Genomic DNA, 17509 nt, shown 5'->3' with positions numbered 1-17509 from the left:
GTCTTTCTGTACAAGAAAAAGTCCAGGTCCTGGAAGCTAAAAATGCTACATTAGAAAAGAAAATAATTGACCTGGACAATAAACTGAGAAATAATAATGTGAAACTTAAAGGTTTTGAAGAGAATGATGAAGGAAATAAAGACTTAATATCATTTGTAGCTGAATGGCTAGGCAACGAGCTGAAACTGGAGGAGGGAATTACCCCCACCATTATCAATGCTTACAGATTGGGCTCAGTGAGAAACTTAAGAGCCAGGCAGCAAAGAGACATTGTTGTAAGCTTTCTAGACAGTAGGATGAAAGACAAAGTAATGCAGGAAGCAAGAGCAAGAGGTTTTTTTCCCTTTCAAAACAAAAAAAATTTGTATATCAAGACCTCTCAAATGAAACATTAATTAAAAGAAGAGAATTAAAACCTGTCATCAACAAACTCAATGAAGGAGGTTGACGATGGACATCGTCAACTAAACTGCTAGTGCATCAGCAAGGGAGAACCTTCCAGGCAGAGTGGGCTCAAAATGCTAAAGGCTCTACAACAATTCATTGCACCAGACCCTCCAAGCAAGAACAAAGCAGATTACACTAGATCTTCACCTACAAGCTCAAGCAAGATTCCAGCGATGAACGACTCTTAAAAAGAACACCTGGAACTCCTTAAACACATCTCTGACAGTGATTCTTCTATACTGCAGCTGACTCCTTCTTTTTTCCTTTTCCAGCAGCAAGGGCATACTCAGCTTAGAAAATAATGGCCAGGGCAGGGAGGGGGGGAAGGTTAAAGTTCTGAGCCCTTCTTTGCCCCCAGTTTAATTAAAACCCCAGAGCTGGGCATTTAGCCCAGGTTTAACTGAAACTATTTGGTTTTATTTTATTGTACTTGTTCAATTTGCTTGTTAAACTCCAACCAGAGATTTGGATCTGGTTTCATTATTATAAGAGTTATATTGTTTTTTATTTCCTTTTTAAGGGAAAGGTTCTGGTGGTTGTCCTCCTTAGAGAGGAGTTGTTGTATATAACGTCTACTAACTTTTTCTAGTCTATAAACCTCTTTCTTTTCTTTCTATACTCCTTTTCTTCTCTCTTCTTGTTTCCACCACCTCCTATCTGTCTCTTTCAAGTTCAGCTACTTTGATAATATATACAAGGGAATAACTGGAGTGTGAGTGAAAATTTAAAACCGCACTCCAAGTTTGTATAATTTTATTAAAACAAGTCAAAATACTAGAGTAAGGGAATAAGATATAGTCTGGCTGTATAAAGTCTATTATCAATACAACATATTGTAACTTTTCTTAATTCTTTTTTTATCCTCAGGAAATGGTTCTTAAAGTGATCTCATTAAATTGCAGAGGTCTTAACAATGTAATTAAAAGCAAAAGAGTTTTGACAATGCTATTAAGACATCGCCCGGACATATTACTATTACAAGAAACACATCTAACCGCAAAAGCAAATCAGGTATTCAAGTCAAAATGGTGGGGATACCAATATCAAGCATTTGGTACATCCAAGTCCAGGGGTGTGGCCATACTAATCTAAAAAAATGTTAGATTTGACTGTAAAAAAATAGAAGTAGACCAACAGGGCAGATTTATATTCATTAAAGGAACACTAGAATCCACAGACGTTATGTTAGCTTCAATCTACGCACCCAATAATAGCCAACATGTATTCTTGAAGGATACATTTACCAAACTAATAGCATTACAGGAAGGAGGTTTGTTGCTGGGAGGAGACCTGAATTTAATTGCCAACTCAAAGCTAGACCACTCAAATAAAAAGAGAAAAATCAAGGTAAAAAAATCTAATAACCCCCAAACAGAGCAACTATCATATATTTTAGAACACTTTAATTTAGTTGATGTTTGGAGAAACCACCATCCAAACGAAAGGGATTACACTTTTTTTTCACCCAGACATGAGGTACACACAAGGATAGACTACATACTAGCTTCTCCAAATCGAATGCTACAGATCCCCTCTTCAAAAATTGGCTTGAAAATGTGGGCCATGCATGGGTAGAATGTTCATTTATGCCTCTGGAACAAAATAACAGACAACCAAATTGGAGCTTGAATAAATCTCTTTTATTTGATACCGAAGCCTATGAAAGGATAGGCGAAGAGATCCAAAATTATTTTGACCACAATTTGCAGTGTGGGGTCTCTCTGGAGATAATTTGGGATACAATGAAGGCTGTAATAAGAGGCAAATATATAGCAATAGCCACTGCCTATAAAATAAAAGAAAGGGTTAAAGTAGAAATTTCTAAAAATTTACTTAGCTTCAAACAGGCTCATAAAAAACATGTAGCAAGAAAATATACAAACAAATCTTGACTGAGAGGAAAAAATTGGAGTCATTAGAGACAACGACGATCCAAAACAATCTTTTATTTTAAAACAAAAATATTGGCAGAAAAATACCAAGACATTAAAGCTACTTTCCTGGAAAGTAGGCAAAAAGATGGCAAACAAAATGATTAATCTTATAAGGGATGTAAACGGCCAACTCCAAACTAGTTCTAAAATAATTATTGAAACCTTTTCTAAATTTTACTCTAAATTATACTCAACAGATAACCCTCAACCAAATAAAATAAATAAGTTTTTGAGTGGATTCGGCATAAAAAATAAACTATCTCAGGAACATAAAATCTTTATGGATCAACATATATCTCTTCAAGAGACACTCGAAGTAATAAAAAATCTAAAGAACAACAAAACCCCAGGGAAGGATGGACTTCCAGCAGAATTTTATAAAAAATATTCAACTCTGCTAGCCCCAACATTAACCAAAGTTTGTAACCTAATCCTAGATCAAGGAGTCCTACCCCCTACGTGAACGGACTCAAACATGGTAGTTATTCCTAAACCTAACAAAGATACAACAAATCCGGCTTCATACCGCCCCATAACTCTCCTAAACCAAGATAACAAAATATTTACTGCAGTTCTAACAGCTAGGTTAAACAAAATAATCTCAAATTACATCAATTTAGATCAGTCAGAATTCATTCCAAAGAGACAATTAACGGATAATATAAGGAGAACACTGGACATAATACAACACAGTAGAAAAGCTAAACTATCATCAATTATTTTGGCTCTTGATATAGAAAAAGCTTTTGATCGGGTAGAATTAAATTATATTAAAAAACTATTAGAAAATATGAATTTTGGCAGTAGCTTTCTAAGAGCAATACACACTATTTATGCGCTCCCACCACGCAGATCAAAATAAACGGACAAAAATCAGAAAAAATCAAACTATCGAGAGGTACAAGACAGGGTTGCCCTCTCTCCCCGCTCCTGTTTGCCTTAGCTATCGAACCTTTTGCTAATCATATAAGAGAATGTCCTTCCATAAAAGGAATGAAAATTGGTAAAAAAGAACACAAAATCTCATTATTTGCTGATGATATGGTTCTGTATCTGTCAGAACCTAATAACTCAATGAAAGCATTAGAAGAGCTAGCTCACAAATTTGAAGAAGCATCAGGTCTATCTATTAATTGTAATAAGAGTGAAATCTACCCAATTTACCTAAGTACAGACCAAACTGAAAACATTAAGCAAACCTATCAATATAGATGGATAAAACAATTTTGGCAGTATTTGGGAGTGAGGATCCCTATCAATCTAGGAGATCTCTTTACCACTAATTATAGAGAAATTACTCAATTCCTTTCCTCACTATTTTCAGATTGGAATAAAGTACAACTTTCACTAATAGAAAGAATAAATTTAATTAGGTCATTTCTTTCCCCCAAATTACTATTTTTATTTAGAGCACTGCCACTAACAATCCCTGAGCAAACATTTAAAGGGTGGCAAGCTAAAATAAGCAAATTCATTTGGGATAACAAAAAACCAAGAATATCTTATGAAACCATGAAAAGAACCTCAAAGAGAGGAGGGCTTGACGTACCAGACTTTAGAGCATACTATGAGGCCACTTATCTTAGAAACATATTACTGCTATTGAATAAATCAGTAGTCATGGACTGGAAAGATATTGAACTAAACAACAAGGAGGGAATATCTCTACCAGAAAGCATTTGGAATAAAGACACTAGGAATACTACAAACATACAAAAAATCATTTTTTAAATCGCGATATCAAAATATGGGACAAACTTATAGGCAAACTCTTACCAGATATATCTATTATTTCTCCCTTCACTGGGAAAAATTGGTTTTGCCCGGCATTAAGTTCTAACTCTTTTAAGTGGTGGAGGCAAAATGACAAATCCAGACTTATTGATGTGACATCAAAAGGCCTAATGCAGGAAAAAGCGAAACTGGAGCTGGGCACCCAAACACATATTCCATGGTTTGAATATTTACAAATCAAACATCTCACAGAAGATTAAAGAAATTTAAAAAGCTCTAAATAAACCCCTCACAGAATTTGAACAATTGTTAAGAAATGATACAGATAAACAAAATGGGCTAATTTCTAAAATTTACCATATCCTTATTAATGTAAAGCAGGGAAACAAATTGCAGTCCTATCAAAGAATATGGCAAAAAGAATGTAACATAGATCCTTCCAATGACAACTGGAAGGAAATCTGGAAATCTCACATCTATACTTCTAGAATTATAAATATCAAAATGCAGACTGTAAAAATATACTCTCACTGGTATCTGACGCCAGTCAAACTCAATCATGTAAACCATGCTATTGTCAGGACCAGACTTCCTTCTTGTGTGCCTTTGCTTAACCGACTCCATTTTTAATCCTTTCAGTGTTTAAGTGTTCTCTTCCAGGTGCCAAGGTTCCCAGGCAGCTATCTAACAGAAAAGGATTGTTTTGGCTACCGACGTTCCACCAAGAACCGGCCTTGAGAAGTTTCCGCGCTTTTGGCTTCAAAGGGGATGTTTTGAGAACTGTGGGGGGGAGGTTGGGCCTGCTGTGATCTGTTACTCTGTTCCTCATGCTTTGCCTTTCATTGGTAACAATGCACATGTACCATCCTGGACCTTGTGTTCAGGCTAGTGGACTATAATGAACTAATTCTTCAGTAAAAACCTTTTGGAAACAATGGACTGTTGTCTAATTGCAGAAGGTAGTCTGGAGTAAGAACGTTATCTAGCCACAAGTCTGACATTTTGTTACCAATCCATTTTCCAATGCCTAAGCCGGATCAGACGGACTCCAAAGCTGTCCCTGTCAGGGATCCTTTGTTTGACCCGTATGCCTCTCCCGGCTCTCAAGGCTCGGACACTCAAGTACCTGCACCGAGGGAGGATAACTCCTCAGTTACAACGATCTATACCCTTGCTCCAAGCAGGGCGGATACGCAGCCTCGGGCCACGGCTCTCCCACTGCTATCGCTGCCTACCCCGACACAGTGGGGTGCGCGACCAAGGGAAACCAGGGATAGGAGGGCCAGCACGATGTTCACGCACTTACAGCTGGATAGTCGGCGTAGCCTGGAATCCATCCCTGAACAAGCCGGTGATCAATCTTGGATTTACTGGAATAGAACGACCGAACAATCGGAGTGGGATGCGTCCCGCCGTGGCACCTTGAGTTGGGATTATGCGGAAGTCACCCCGTGGTCGGGGCAACAAGACGTAAGTGAGCACCAGTGGGTGCAACTGCAGAGCAGAACGTTAGCCATTGACTCAGGTATATCGGCAATCACCGGCCTGACAAAAGGAGTTTTAGCCGCGAGGTCCCAAGAGGAGCGAGGAGACGAGGCACCCTTGCCTTGGCAGCAAACGCTCACCACAGGGCCACGGACTGAAACTGGGCAAACCTCGCAGACGGCCGAAGTTGCTGAGGGTGAGGAAACCATGGGGAGAGTACAGCTCTTGGAAAACAGACTCATAAATATGGAAGAAAGTTTAGCCAGTGCCGTCCACTTGCTGTCGGTGCTAGTCGCGGGGGACGGCGGTCGTGAACGGCCCGCTGGATGGCCAGACATTAGCCAGAGTCTGGCCAATCTCCAAACGCTCCTGCCTCGGCCGCAACCCTGGCCGCAACAGCCCCCAGAGACAGGGGATGAGGAAGAGGTCCCCGGAGAAGGACCCGTTCCCGATGATTCATGCCCAGATGATTCCCAGCCTGACCAGCCGGCCGGACCAGTTGACGACGGAACCAGTGGAGGGGGTGACGGACCGCAACCGGGGGAGCCCCGTCCCACCAACGGCGGAGGGGAACCGATACAACCGGGGGGTCCAATCCTCCCTCCAACCACAACGCAAGCTGATCAGCCGGTAGCCCCTCCACCTACAACGCAAGCGGGACCAACCCCGGGGCCGCGAGGTGATACGCCTCCGCTTCGTCCGCTACCACTCCATCCCCAACCATTACGACCGGCCCCTCATCCAACGCGGCCGACGCAACCTATACCGAGAGGACTTTTTCCCCAGCCGCGCCCGGGAGTACCTCCACTGCGCCAGCCGCGACCGCACCCGCAACAACCTCTACCACAGAGACCACAGATGCCGCCAGCTCCGCGACCCCTCGGCCCGCTAGACGTCTATCCAATGCCGGCGCCGGCCCCTCGACAAGACCTTCCAATGGGTTGGGTCAAGTTGGATGCTACGTTCGATGGGGACCCTTCCAAATTGGGATTTTTCCTAGTACAAGTAGTGCAATTTTTTAATCGATGGGGGCATCTTTTTGGAAGTGAAGCTAGTCAAATCGAGCATCTGGGGTCACGTCTTCAAGGCAAAGCAGCTGACTGGTATGTAGGACTGTATAACGTGGGGGCCCCTGAGTTAGATACCCTCCAAGGGCTGGTAGACGCAATTCGAGCTCAATATGAGGATCCCCTAGAAGAAACTAGAGCCCGAACAGAATTGCAGGCTATCAGGCAAGGCAGCAAGTCGGCTAGAGACTATGCCGCAAAATTCCGACAACTCGCTGCCAAATGCCCAAGGTGTGAGGAATCCACCAAGATTATCATGTTTAAACAGGGTTTAAACCCTAGATTGCTGGACAGAGCTTTAATGCAAGATAATCCTCCTACGCTGTTGGGGTGGATACAATTGACCTGTGAAGTAGAAAACCGTCTGATGGAAGTTCGTTTGGTGGAGCAACACCAACAACCTCCGGGCCAGAGACGCTCCTCCACTCCTGCTCGAGGGAGCCGGGGGGCTGGCTACGCTATCCGTGGAGCGAGAGATGCTAGATGGCAACAAGGATTGTGTTTGCAGTGTGGACAAAGTGGTCATTTTGCAGCGCAATGTCCTTATCGGCCTGTGCAAAGACCTCTGCTCCAACTCAGACGCCCAGCCCCCGCTGCCTACCCGGCGTCACCGCGCCCTACCCCAGCCCCCAGAACGGCAAGAGGTAGGGGAGCGCCGAGAAGGAATCCCCCTGAGAGGGGGCTAGAACTAGAAGAAGTTATGGAATATGATCCAACGGCGATGGCGGGAGCGGAGAATCCAGAAAGCCCCTCCTCGGGAAACGAAATGGATCTGTCGTGAAGGGACCCAAACGGCAGATCAAACCTCAGTCAGTTCCGGTTCCGAACCGACCGTATGGGTCCATACTCTTCATACCAGTGACTTTAGTGAATGCTGACAGAAAGATGCACATCCGGGTACAAGCCCTCATTGATTCGGGCTGCTCTAGAGACATTATTGCACCAGCCTTGGTACACGGACTAGTACTCCCTGTCAAAGACTTAGACGTACCGGTCATTTTTGAGCAAATGGATGGCACTAATATGAATCCAGTGACTACAGAAACCATGCCAATCATCACAGGCATGGGACAACATTGGGAAAAAAGATCTTTCGTTATTAGTGCCACAGCGAAGTACCCCTTGATTCTGGGGAGCCGGTGGTTATGCGACCATAACCCCTACATTAACTGGGCAGAGGGAAGCATCACATTTACCCATGAGTCATGCAAAAGTCATCGGTGGGATCAAAATTGGGGAAAAGATCCGACCACAACCGAACCGGCTCTCCTCTCCCAGGAAGAAATCAACCTAATACCCAAACAATACAGGGCGTACACCCAAGCCTTCACAGAAGAAGCCAACTCATTACCTCCTCACAGGAGGACAGACTGTGCTGTGGAAATTTTACCTGGCGCCTCGCTGCCCAAAGGCCGCCTATATCCTATGAGTCCCAACGAAAGAGAGGAGCTCCGCAAATTCATCGATCTCAACCTTCAAAGAGGATTTATTCGGCCAGCTAACAGTCCCCATGCAGCGCCAGTACTTTTTGTAAAAAAGAAAGATGGGGGCTTGAGATTATGCACGGACTTTCGAAGTCTTAATGCGGTCTCTTCCAGCAATGCCTACCCTATTCCGCTCATAAGAGATCTACTCAACGTCGTGGCTCAAGGTAAGATCTTTACGAAATTAGATTTGAAAGATGCTTACTTTCACGTTCGTATTCGAGAGGGGGATGAATGGAAAACAGCCTTCAACACATCACTCGGCCAATATGAATACTTAGTTATGCCTTTTGGCCTGGCCGGAGCCCCCTCAGTTTTCATGTCCATGATTAATGAGGTTCTGCATGAATTCCTCTATAAAGGTGTAGTGGTGTATCTGGATGATGTGTTAATTTATTCAGAAACTGAAGAGGAACACGTAGAACTGGTAAAGAGAGTCTTAACCACCCTCATGAATAACCAGTTGCCTATTAAACTCTCCAAATGTGAATTTCACAAAACAGAACTCACTTACTTGGGCTATTGTATTTCTAAGGAGGGTTTGAAAATGGATCCAAGTAAAATACAAGCAGTACTAAATTGGCAAACCCCCACAACCCGCAAAGAATTACAATCCTTCTTGGGCTTTGCCAACTTCTATAGAGAGTTCATTGCAAATTTCGCCCAAATCACACTCCCCCTAACTAAACTGTTGAAAACCAAAGATAAGGGGGACCAAGCCAAAAAACCAAGTGCAAAACTGGCTTGGACGGCGGAATGCCAAATGGCGTTTGATCACCTTAAAACGCAGTTTGTATCAGAACCCGTTCTACAACACCCCGACGACAGTCGCCCGTTCAAAGTACAGGTCGATGCCAGCGACACGGCAATTGGGGGTGTACTGCTACAGCGGGGGGCGGATGAAAAGCTCAAACCCTGCGCCTTCCTTTCCAGAAAATTTTCAGAATCGGAAAGGAATTGGAATGTATGGGAGAAAGAAGCCTTTGCTGTAAAAGCGGCTCTCACTACCTGGAGACATTGGTTGGAAGGGGCCCGCCATCCGTTCGAAGTCTGGACGGATCATAAAAATTTAGAAGCCCTGCGCAGCCCTCGCAGGCTAAACGCCAAACAACTGAGATGGGCGGAGTTTTTCTCTAAATTTGATTTCACATTGAACTTCCTCCCTGGGAAAACCAACTTCTTGGCGGACGCTCTATCACGCATGCCCCAGCACAAAAGCAAAAGGGAGGAGACAATAGATACGGTCTTCTCACCTACGCAATTAGGGGGCGTGGTGACAACTCGCAGCAGCACCACCCGCTTTCCCCAACCCGACCAGGGATGGAGAGAAAAATTAAAAGCTGAAGTGGAAAAGGAGGGGGACGATGTGCCCAAAGACAAACTGCAACAGTCCAATCAGGGGGAATGGCTCTGGGGAGATCGCTTCTATGTACCCAAAAGCTTAAGGAAAGAAGTGTTACAACGCTGTCACGATGCTCCCACAGCGGGACATTATGGGTACTTAAAAACACTTCATTTGGTACAACGCCAATTTTGGTGGCCAGGCATGCGCAAAGACATTTCACAATATGTAGCGTCTTGCCCCATCTGTCTCAGCGCCAAATCCCGAAAAGGAAAACCTCCGGGACTCCTGCAACCCCTAGAAACGCCAAGCCGACCGTGGGAAATAATTTCCATGGATTTTATCACAGACTTGCCCCCCTCCAAGGGACACAATTGTATCTTAGTCGTAGTCGATTTATTCTCCAAGCAAGCCCATTTTATACCCTGTACTACAATTCCTTCGGCTAGAAAGCTAGCTGACATCTTTATAAAAAACATTGTAAAAATACATTCTTTTCCATCCAAGGTGATCTCGGATCGCGGCGGACAATTCGTTGCAAACTTCTGGCGGGAGCTTTTACACCTTCTGGGTATTGAACAAGGTCTGAGTTCAAGCCATCACCCAGAAACAGACGGACAGTCGGAAAAAACAAATCAGATATTAGAACAATTTCTGCGCTGTTATATTAATTTTCAACAGGACAATTGGTTTGATTTGCTCCCCTTGGCAGAATTCTCGTGTAATAACAGCGTGCACGCTTCTACGGGAGAAACTCCCTTCAAAATCGTCTATGGCTTCCACTTCAAGCCCTTCCCGTTCGAGGCGCTTCCTCCCCCTACTACAGCCTCCAAAGACGTCACCGAATGGTGGGGGGAAGCAGCCCAACAGTGGACACAGATTAAGAAACATCTCATCAAAGCCAAACAGGATTACAAAAAATACGCTGACCGCCACCGCGCGGCAGAATGGGAATTACAGCCGGGCGATCTGGTCTACCTTTCCACCAAGAATTTGAAAACAACCCAAACCAGCCGCAAGCTAGCATTGAAATTTTTAGGACCGTTTCCTGTTCGCAAAGTAATCAACAAAGTGACTGTTGCTCTAAATCTGCCAAAGAATCTTCGTCATGTGCATGATACCTTCCATGTAAGTTTGTTGAAGAAAGCCCCTCCTGCTGATCAATGGCACACCCGTGCACCTCCAATCCCCACTCTGATCGATGATCAAACCCACTATGAAGTTCAACAAATACTGGACTCTAAAATACGAAGGAATCAGTTGTTTTATCTCATTAGGTGGAAGGACTTTGACTCTGGGTTTGATGAATGGGTGAACTCTATACATGTTCATGCCCCTAGATTAGTTAAGGCATTCCATTCTCGCTACCCACAGAAACCTGGGGGGGGAAGCATCTTAGGGGGGGCAGAATGTCAGGACCAGACTTCCTTCTTGTGTGCCTTTGCTTAACCGACTCCATTTTTAATCCTTTCAGTGTTTAAGTGTTCTCTTCCAGGTGCCAAGGTTCCCAGGCAGCTATCTAACAGAAAAGGATTGTTTTGGCTACCGACGTTCCACCAAGAACCGGCCTTGAGAAGTTTCCGCGCTTTTGGCTTCAAAGGGGATGTTTTGAGAACTGTGGGGGGAGGTTGGGCCTGCTGTGATCTGTTACTCTGTTCCTCATGCTTTGCCTTTCATTGGTAACAATGCACATGTACCATCCTGGACCTTGTGTTCAGGCTAGTGGACTATAATGAACTAATTCTTCAGTAAAAACCTTTTGGAAACAATGGACTGTTGTCTAATTGCAGAAGGTAGTCTGGAGTAAGAACGTTATCTAGCCACAAGTCTGACAGCTATTTCTCCTAAATGTTGGAAGAATTGTGGCGAGCTGGGGACCTTTCTCCACTGCTGGTGGGAGTGCAAATATGTAAAAGCATTCTGGGATAAAGTAATTAAGGAAATAGAGTTTATTTTTGGATATGTAATACCTAGAACATATGAAGTAATTTTATTGAGCCACTGGAAAGATCCAAGGATTCCAAAAATCAGAATAAATCTAATGCTCACATTATTAGCGATTGCAAAACTAATTATAGCTTCTAATTGGAAACAAAAATCCACACTGACAATTTCTAATTGGCAAGCCCGAATTTGGGACCATTTTATAATGGAAAAACTTTCGGATCAACTTGCCCAAAGGGAAAACCAAAACTATAAATCCCACCTTCTGGAGCAATGGTCCCCAATTCTAGATTACTTAACAAAAGATGAAAATATGACAAATGCAAGCAGGAAACATGACCTCTACTATTCCCTAGCATATTTATGGTATCAGTTGGCACATTAATAGGATCACCACTAAGTAGTAACCAAACCTGGAAAATTTTGTTTAACAGAGCTTTTCCTATATATTTTTGTTACACAACAGCCACTCAAATAACTGAATATTGAGTATTGAACCATGTAACAGGAGGTGTACTTTTCTGATTGTTGTATGTAATATACTATGTTGTTAACTAGTTCTTGTTGTTTTAAAAAAATTATTGAAAACGTTGAATTAGTTCATCTACCATAAAATTTTTACGTGTGGCAGTCTTTCTGGAGCTAGTTCTAGGATGAGCAACCAAGGTAGGCTGAGCCATTCTTCTGCATACACTGAGATTACATCCTTTACTACATTCAATATACTCCTATAGCAATGTGCTTCAAGGTAATATTGAAGAGATGGAAAGGCTTTCTTTCAGTAAGCTTTTCTATCATTATTATGTGGTGGTGAAGAATGCCCTCAAGTCATAGCTGACTTATGGCAACCCCTAATGGGGTTTTCATGGCAAGAGACTAACAGAGGGGGTTTGCCATTGCCTGCCTCTGCAGCCCTGGTCTTCCTTGGAGGTCTCCCATCCAATTACTAACCAAGGCTGATCCTGCTTATCTTCTGAGATCTGATGAGATCAGGCTAATAACTTTAGTGTTAGATCCCTAATAACTTTAGTATTATGGAAAACCATTTGAAATTCACTGGGCTAAAATTGCATACTCTGCTATACAATTCATTCCCAAAATATAAATAATAATAACAACAATAACTAATGTAAAACATTAGGTTTATATTTTGCCCTTCAGGACAACTTAATGCCCACACCACAAAGTGTGTTATTATTATCCTCTTAATAATCACCCTGTGAAGTGGGGCTGAGAGAACTCTGGAAGAGATGTGACTGATCCAGAGTCATCCAGCTGGCTTCAAGTGGAAGAGTAGGGAATCAAAACTGGTTCTCCAGATTAGAGTCCTGCTGCTCTTAACCACTACAGCAAACTATATGAACTATACAATTGACAAAGATTTTAATTCAGAAAAATACTTCTATCAGTTAGATGCAAGTCATATCACTGAACAATCTGTTTCCTACCCCAGTCCACAGCAACAATCATTTTTGGATAACTGCAAAATGATTATAAAGAAATGTTTGCAATCTGTAAGATTTACTCTAATCTTACACACTCTCCAGTGGAAGCATGTTGCTTTCCAGAAGGCTTTTAAGTGGTAACCTCTCCCACCAACTAATGCCATATTTCTCTAAGATTCAAAATTAGAAAAACACACAACAAAAGCAACTGCAGGTAGGGGAAATTCCTTGAAAGATTTCTATGTGTTTCTGAAGCAGCTTTGCAACATTCCTTGGGAACCATAATTTCTGTACTACCCAGAATACTTCAAGAATGAACAGTGAAATCCTAAGCAGAGTTACTCCACTCTAAGCCGACTGAAATCAGTGGGCTTAGACTGGAGTAACTCTGTTTAGGATTTCACTGTAAGCCTATTAAAATAAGATTCTGTTCAAGAAAAACAAGAACTTTGACTTGGAACACTTCAGATTTAATAACATGCTTAACCAAATGCAAAATTCCATTTTGTGCTGGATCAGAATTTAATTGTTCCGCTTCATTATGTGATATAAATAATAAATTTCATCAAGGAAGGCCTACTTCTGTTTGTTTCCATAGAGTTCTTCAGGCATCATATAAAGAGATATTGTAGCTTTTTTAAAAAAATAACAAAACTGTAAATGATAATCTTAACATTACTAAAACGAAATTACCTAACTTTTCCTAATAGTTATTATTATTTTCTAATATTTTCATCATTTATTCTGCTTATATGGCCATAGGCCTTGAGCATAATTTAATACAGTTAAAATCAGGTACAGATGTGCAATTACTAAATAACAATGAGTTAAAAGTACAAGATTTATAAGATAAAAATATATGATAAACAGAATATTTTATAAAATAGATTAAAATGGACCATATAATTAAAATTCAGCGTTTAAATATAAAAAAGAAAAAATAACTTGGCTATACCTAAATGCAGATGACAGCACTAAGTCTTACCTAAAACTCATTTAAAACTTGCTTTGCGTTTCAGTGAAATTATTTTCTAATATTTTCATTTAGAATCTTCATCTATCTAAATACACAAGGGGCCACTAAAAACTTTTGTGTGTCCATGCACTCTCATGTGCACAAACACACACATACACAGACATACATATACTCTGCCTTCCCAAAATTTAAGTTATCTTATATTCATAAATAAGGATACAATCAGTAAAATAACAACACATAAATAATAGATAAATCATTTTTAATCATCATTAACTAACTAGCACTAAATTGCTCCAATTAGTGGCATTTCTAAACATCCACAATCTTTTTATTGTCATATATAGTTGTATTGATGATTCCTACTTTCGGACCGATGCCTACTATATGTATAAACATAGGAAAACGAAAACTAAGCATGTCAGAGTGCTTGTAATGGGTAGACTCACACTGGTGGAAAGGGATGCTTTCTGATCAAACTCAGGATACTAGATTTAACCAGTTTTTCACTTGATTTCCAAGCAGATTCCAATGAGGCAAAAAAAAAAATCACTTAAACTCAATACATTCCTATATTGGGCTATGCTGAAATCAGTGCAAAACTACCAATAGTACATTTCAGCATTCAACAACATTTGCGAATATCAGTGCGTATCCTTAACTTTATACTCTCCGCCCTGTAATAAAATTAATATTCTTTCTTTACCAATCAATATGTAAAACATGAAGACATCTTAATAATAATTTCAGATAATTTATGCTCATTTTTACAGAGACTGCTATGAATGTTGCAAAAGGTAAGCTATTTTTATATATAAATTTCAAGATATTCACTAGTAGTATCACTTACCATTGTAGAGAAATTCACCACAGAGCCACTATGGCTGCCAGCATTGCACTTAAAATTCAAATGTTGGTTTGGGTCCCTGCTCTCCGTGTCACGGGTCAGTGACCTTCCTAAACGTGCAGGTATTTTCTGGAAAGCAGTACAAGTCATTCCCACAAAACTAGATGGTTTGATCACAAATGCCTCCAAAGCAATATTAAGAGAAGCCTGTCAAAATGAATATGAGTGACCGGTAACACTTCTTGTATATTTTTAAAGTTGTAAAAAATCCACACAGTATATTTTCATATTCTGAACACTTTTCAGCATTTATTTGCATCCAAAAAACCAGCATTTATATACATCCAAACAAGCATAGAATTTGTAGGTCAGTGACGTTCTTATAAAACCTTCATGGTTAATTTTTATAAACCACAACAGCCTGATTCTCTACAAACATAAGCTTAATTGTAATAATTATATTTTTAGCATTCAATTTGTTTAACAGTATTTCTACAGCTAAATGAAGGAGCCTTTCAAATGGATAGTGATTATATACAGGTTGGCAAAGTTCACCTTCTGTCCAAATTATAGTGTGTGTGTGTGGGGGGGGGGGGGGTAACTAATAGGGCTGCATTTACACAATGATTTTCCATGTTCCTTCTATTGCCACTGAAAATACAGAAGCATTCACAGATACAACAGAATTTCCATGCAGTAATTTTACCCATACTTTCGTTGTTCCAGCCTTCTGTGGTTATTTTCCTCACACACACTACTGATGGTCTTTTCAGGCTTTTTATTAAACCCCCCAGATAATTTACATATCACTATCACTTAACATTATAGCTATGTATTAATGTTTTTTTGAAAGGGAGGCTGCCGGAAATGAAGGAAGAAAAATGTCACTGATGTGGATGGGACCTACAAAAATGCACACCTTCCCATCCACACAGCATACAAATGCACTTTTGTACCAAACTAAATTTAACGGAAATCACAGGATAAGACACTGAAAGCAGACAATTAAGGGATGAGGTATGGATTATCCCCCAAAACTTGGCTCCAGATTAGACATGAAGCTGGAACTAACCATCCATATGGAATCAACCTAGGACAACAAAAATCAGGTCAGAAAAGAGATAAGACTAATTTTTCTCTATGTTCAAAAGGATGCCTTCTAGAACCGTAAATATTCCATAATGTCTCATGCTGTGAAACGGTTATTAATAGAGGAATATAGAGAAAGCACCAGTCCAAGAATTTTCAGGGTTATTTTTTTCTAGAATGATTTACATTACATTGTCTTTTCATTTTAAAACAGATTAGCACAACCTCAGCGATTCAGTTTGCTAATTGCTTGCTGGCCAGACTCCAAAAGAAACAGCAGTTGTTTGGGTTTGCATGAAGCTACACTGGGAAGTCTACAGCTTTATTTACAAGTTGACTGTACAATCATTTGTCTACAAAGAAGGGAAAAGGAAAAAGAGAGATATAAAATGGATAAAAAGACTAATCCACAGCCTGCAAAATGAATTATTCCAAAAAGGAAGATCAATATCCTCTCCAACCTGAGAAAATAAAAGTGACTTGTGGAACTTGACATTAAAAACAAACAGTTTTTTTCCCTAAAAGTGAACGCACATACACAAGGCTGTATGAACCTGAGTCTCCCAGATCTTAAATCAGCACTCTACCACAACACACTGGCTTCATAATAGACATACATTGCCAATGGTTCTAGCTCATTATCTTCAAAATCAAGTAGAGACTCAGGAAGTTAAGAAACATGAACTGAGGAGCTGCTTACAGCTTAAGAGATCCTACCAAATGTAAGTAAATATACTACATACAGAGACTAGTCATTTTAGTGAGCCAAGTCCCTTGCCTTGGTATGAATGCTGTTGAGAAGCAGGATCCCCCCTTCCCCCCGCCCACTTCTCCACAGCATCATGGTTCTTTCATGCACCTTCCCCATTTTTTCTGCAATCTTCCCCAACCTTATTTTGCTGCAGTGTTTTTGGAAATACCACAACAAAGCCGGGATGGTTGCCATCTGATTTTCCTGGTCCTCCTGACTACATCAGCACCACCTTACTTTCTCCAGTAACTGTGGTTGCCACTCTCCCCTCCTCCCACTACTGAGGGGAGTTGGGTTATTTTTTTTAGTGATATATCAATATAGTGATGTCATGCTATATCTGTATGTAAATTACTTGTTTGGAGGGGTTTTTTTGCAACTGCAGCAGCAATGGGGAAATCAAACCAGCCCATTCCTGTATCAGAAACACTTTCATATGAACAAAGGCCAGTTTGTGCACTGAACATTCTCTGCTATTAGAAAAGAACAGTAAACTGATACATTTTGCATGGGCTACACATAGCACAAACCACACAAAGGATGCTCCTTTAAAAATGCTACTTTAACAACTCTTGAGAAAAGTCATTTTCTTCTATAGGACAAAATTCCAAACTAGCCACTGGCTCACGTAAGTTTCTGAAGTGTGGTAAATAGTGGCTTCCCTTGACCATTTTGGGTCAAGAAAAGAGCTTTGAGGAGATCAGGCTGAAATCCCTTCTCCTCATTTGCTGCACTCCTGATCTGATCCAGGCCTTTGCATGACTGCCAATTAAGTTCCCACATAGAACCTTCAGAACATATTGGTACCAAGACATCATGGCAAATACACGGACTCTGTAACATGCGAATCAGCCGTAGGTCTCCAAGTGTATTGTTCCACATAATGGCACCACTTGGCTGTAAAGGGCTTGTTTTCACATCCGTTTTTTTTCCAAATTATACTTAACTATCATTATTTATCTAT

General features: G+C 41.0%; 1 protein-coding gene across 1 annotated transcript in view; it reads right to left on the bottom strand.

The window, feature by feature from the left end:
- The window catches only part of ADGRA1 (adhesion G protein-coupled receptor A1), a 519857-nt gene that overhangs the window by 253047 nt on the left and 249301 nt on the right, over positions 1 to 17509 (bottom strand). Inside the window, exon 12 of the mRNA XM_054983221.1 lies at positions 14709 to 14912. Coding sequence (XP_054839196.1) covers positions 14709 to 14912 — 204 coding nt within the window. The remainder of the gene's footprint in view (positions 1 to 14708; positions 14913 to 17509) is intronic.

Source organism: Eublepharis macularius, chromosome 6 (assembly GCF_028583425.1).
Source record: "Eublepharis macularius isolate TG4126 chromosome 6, MPM_Emac_v1.0, whole genome shotgun sequence".
NCBI classification, from domain to species: Eukaryota; Metazoa; Chordata; class Lepidosauria; order Squamata; family Eublepharidae; genus Eublepharis; species Eublepharis macularius.
Note: the sequence above shows the minus strand (reverse complement) of the source record. Positions and strands in the feature narration are given on the sequence as shown.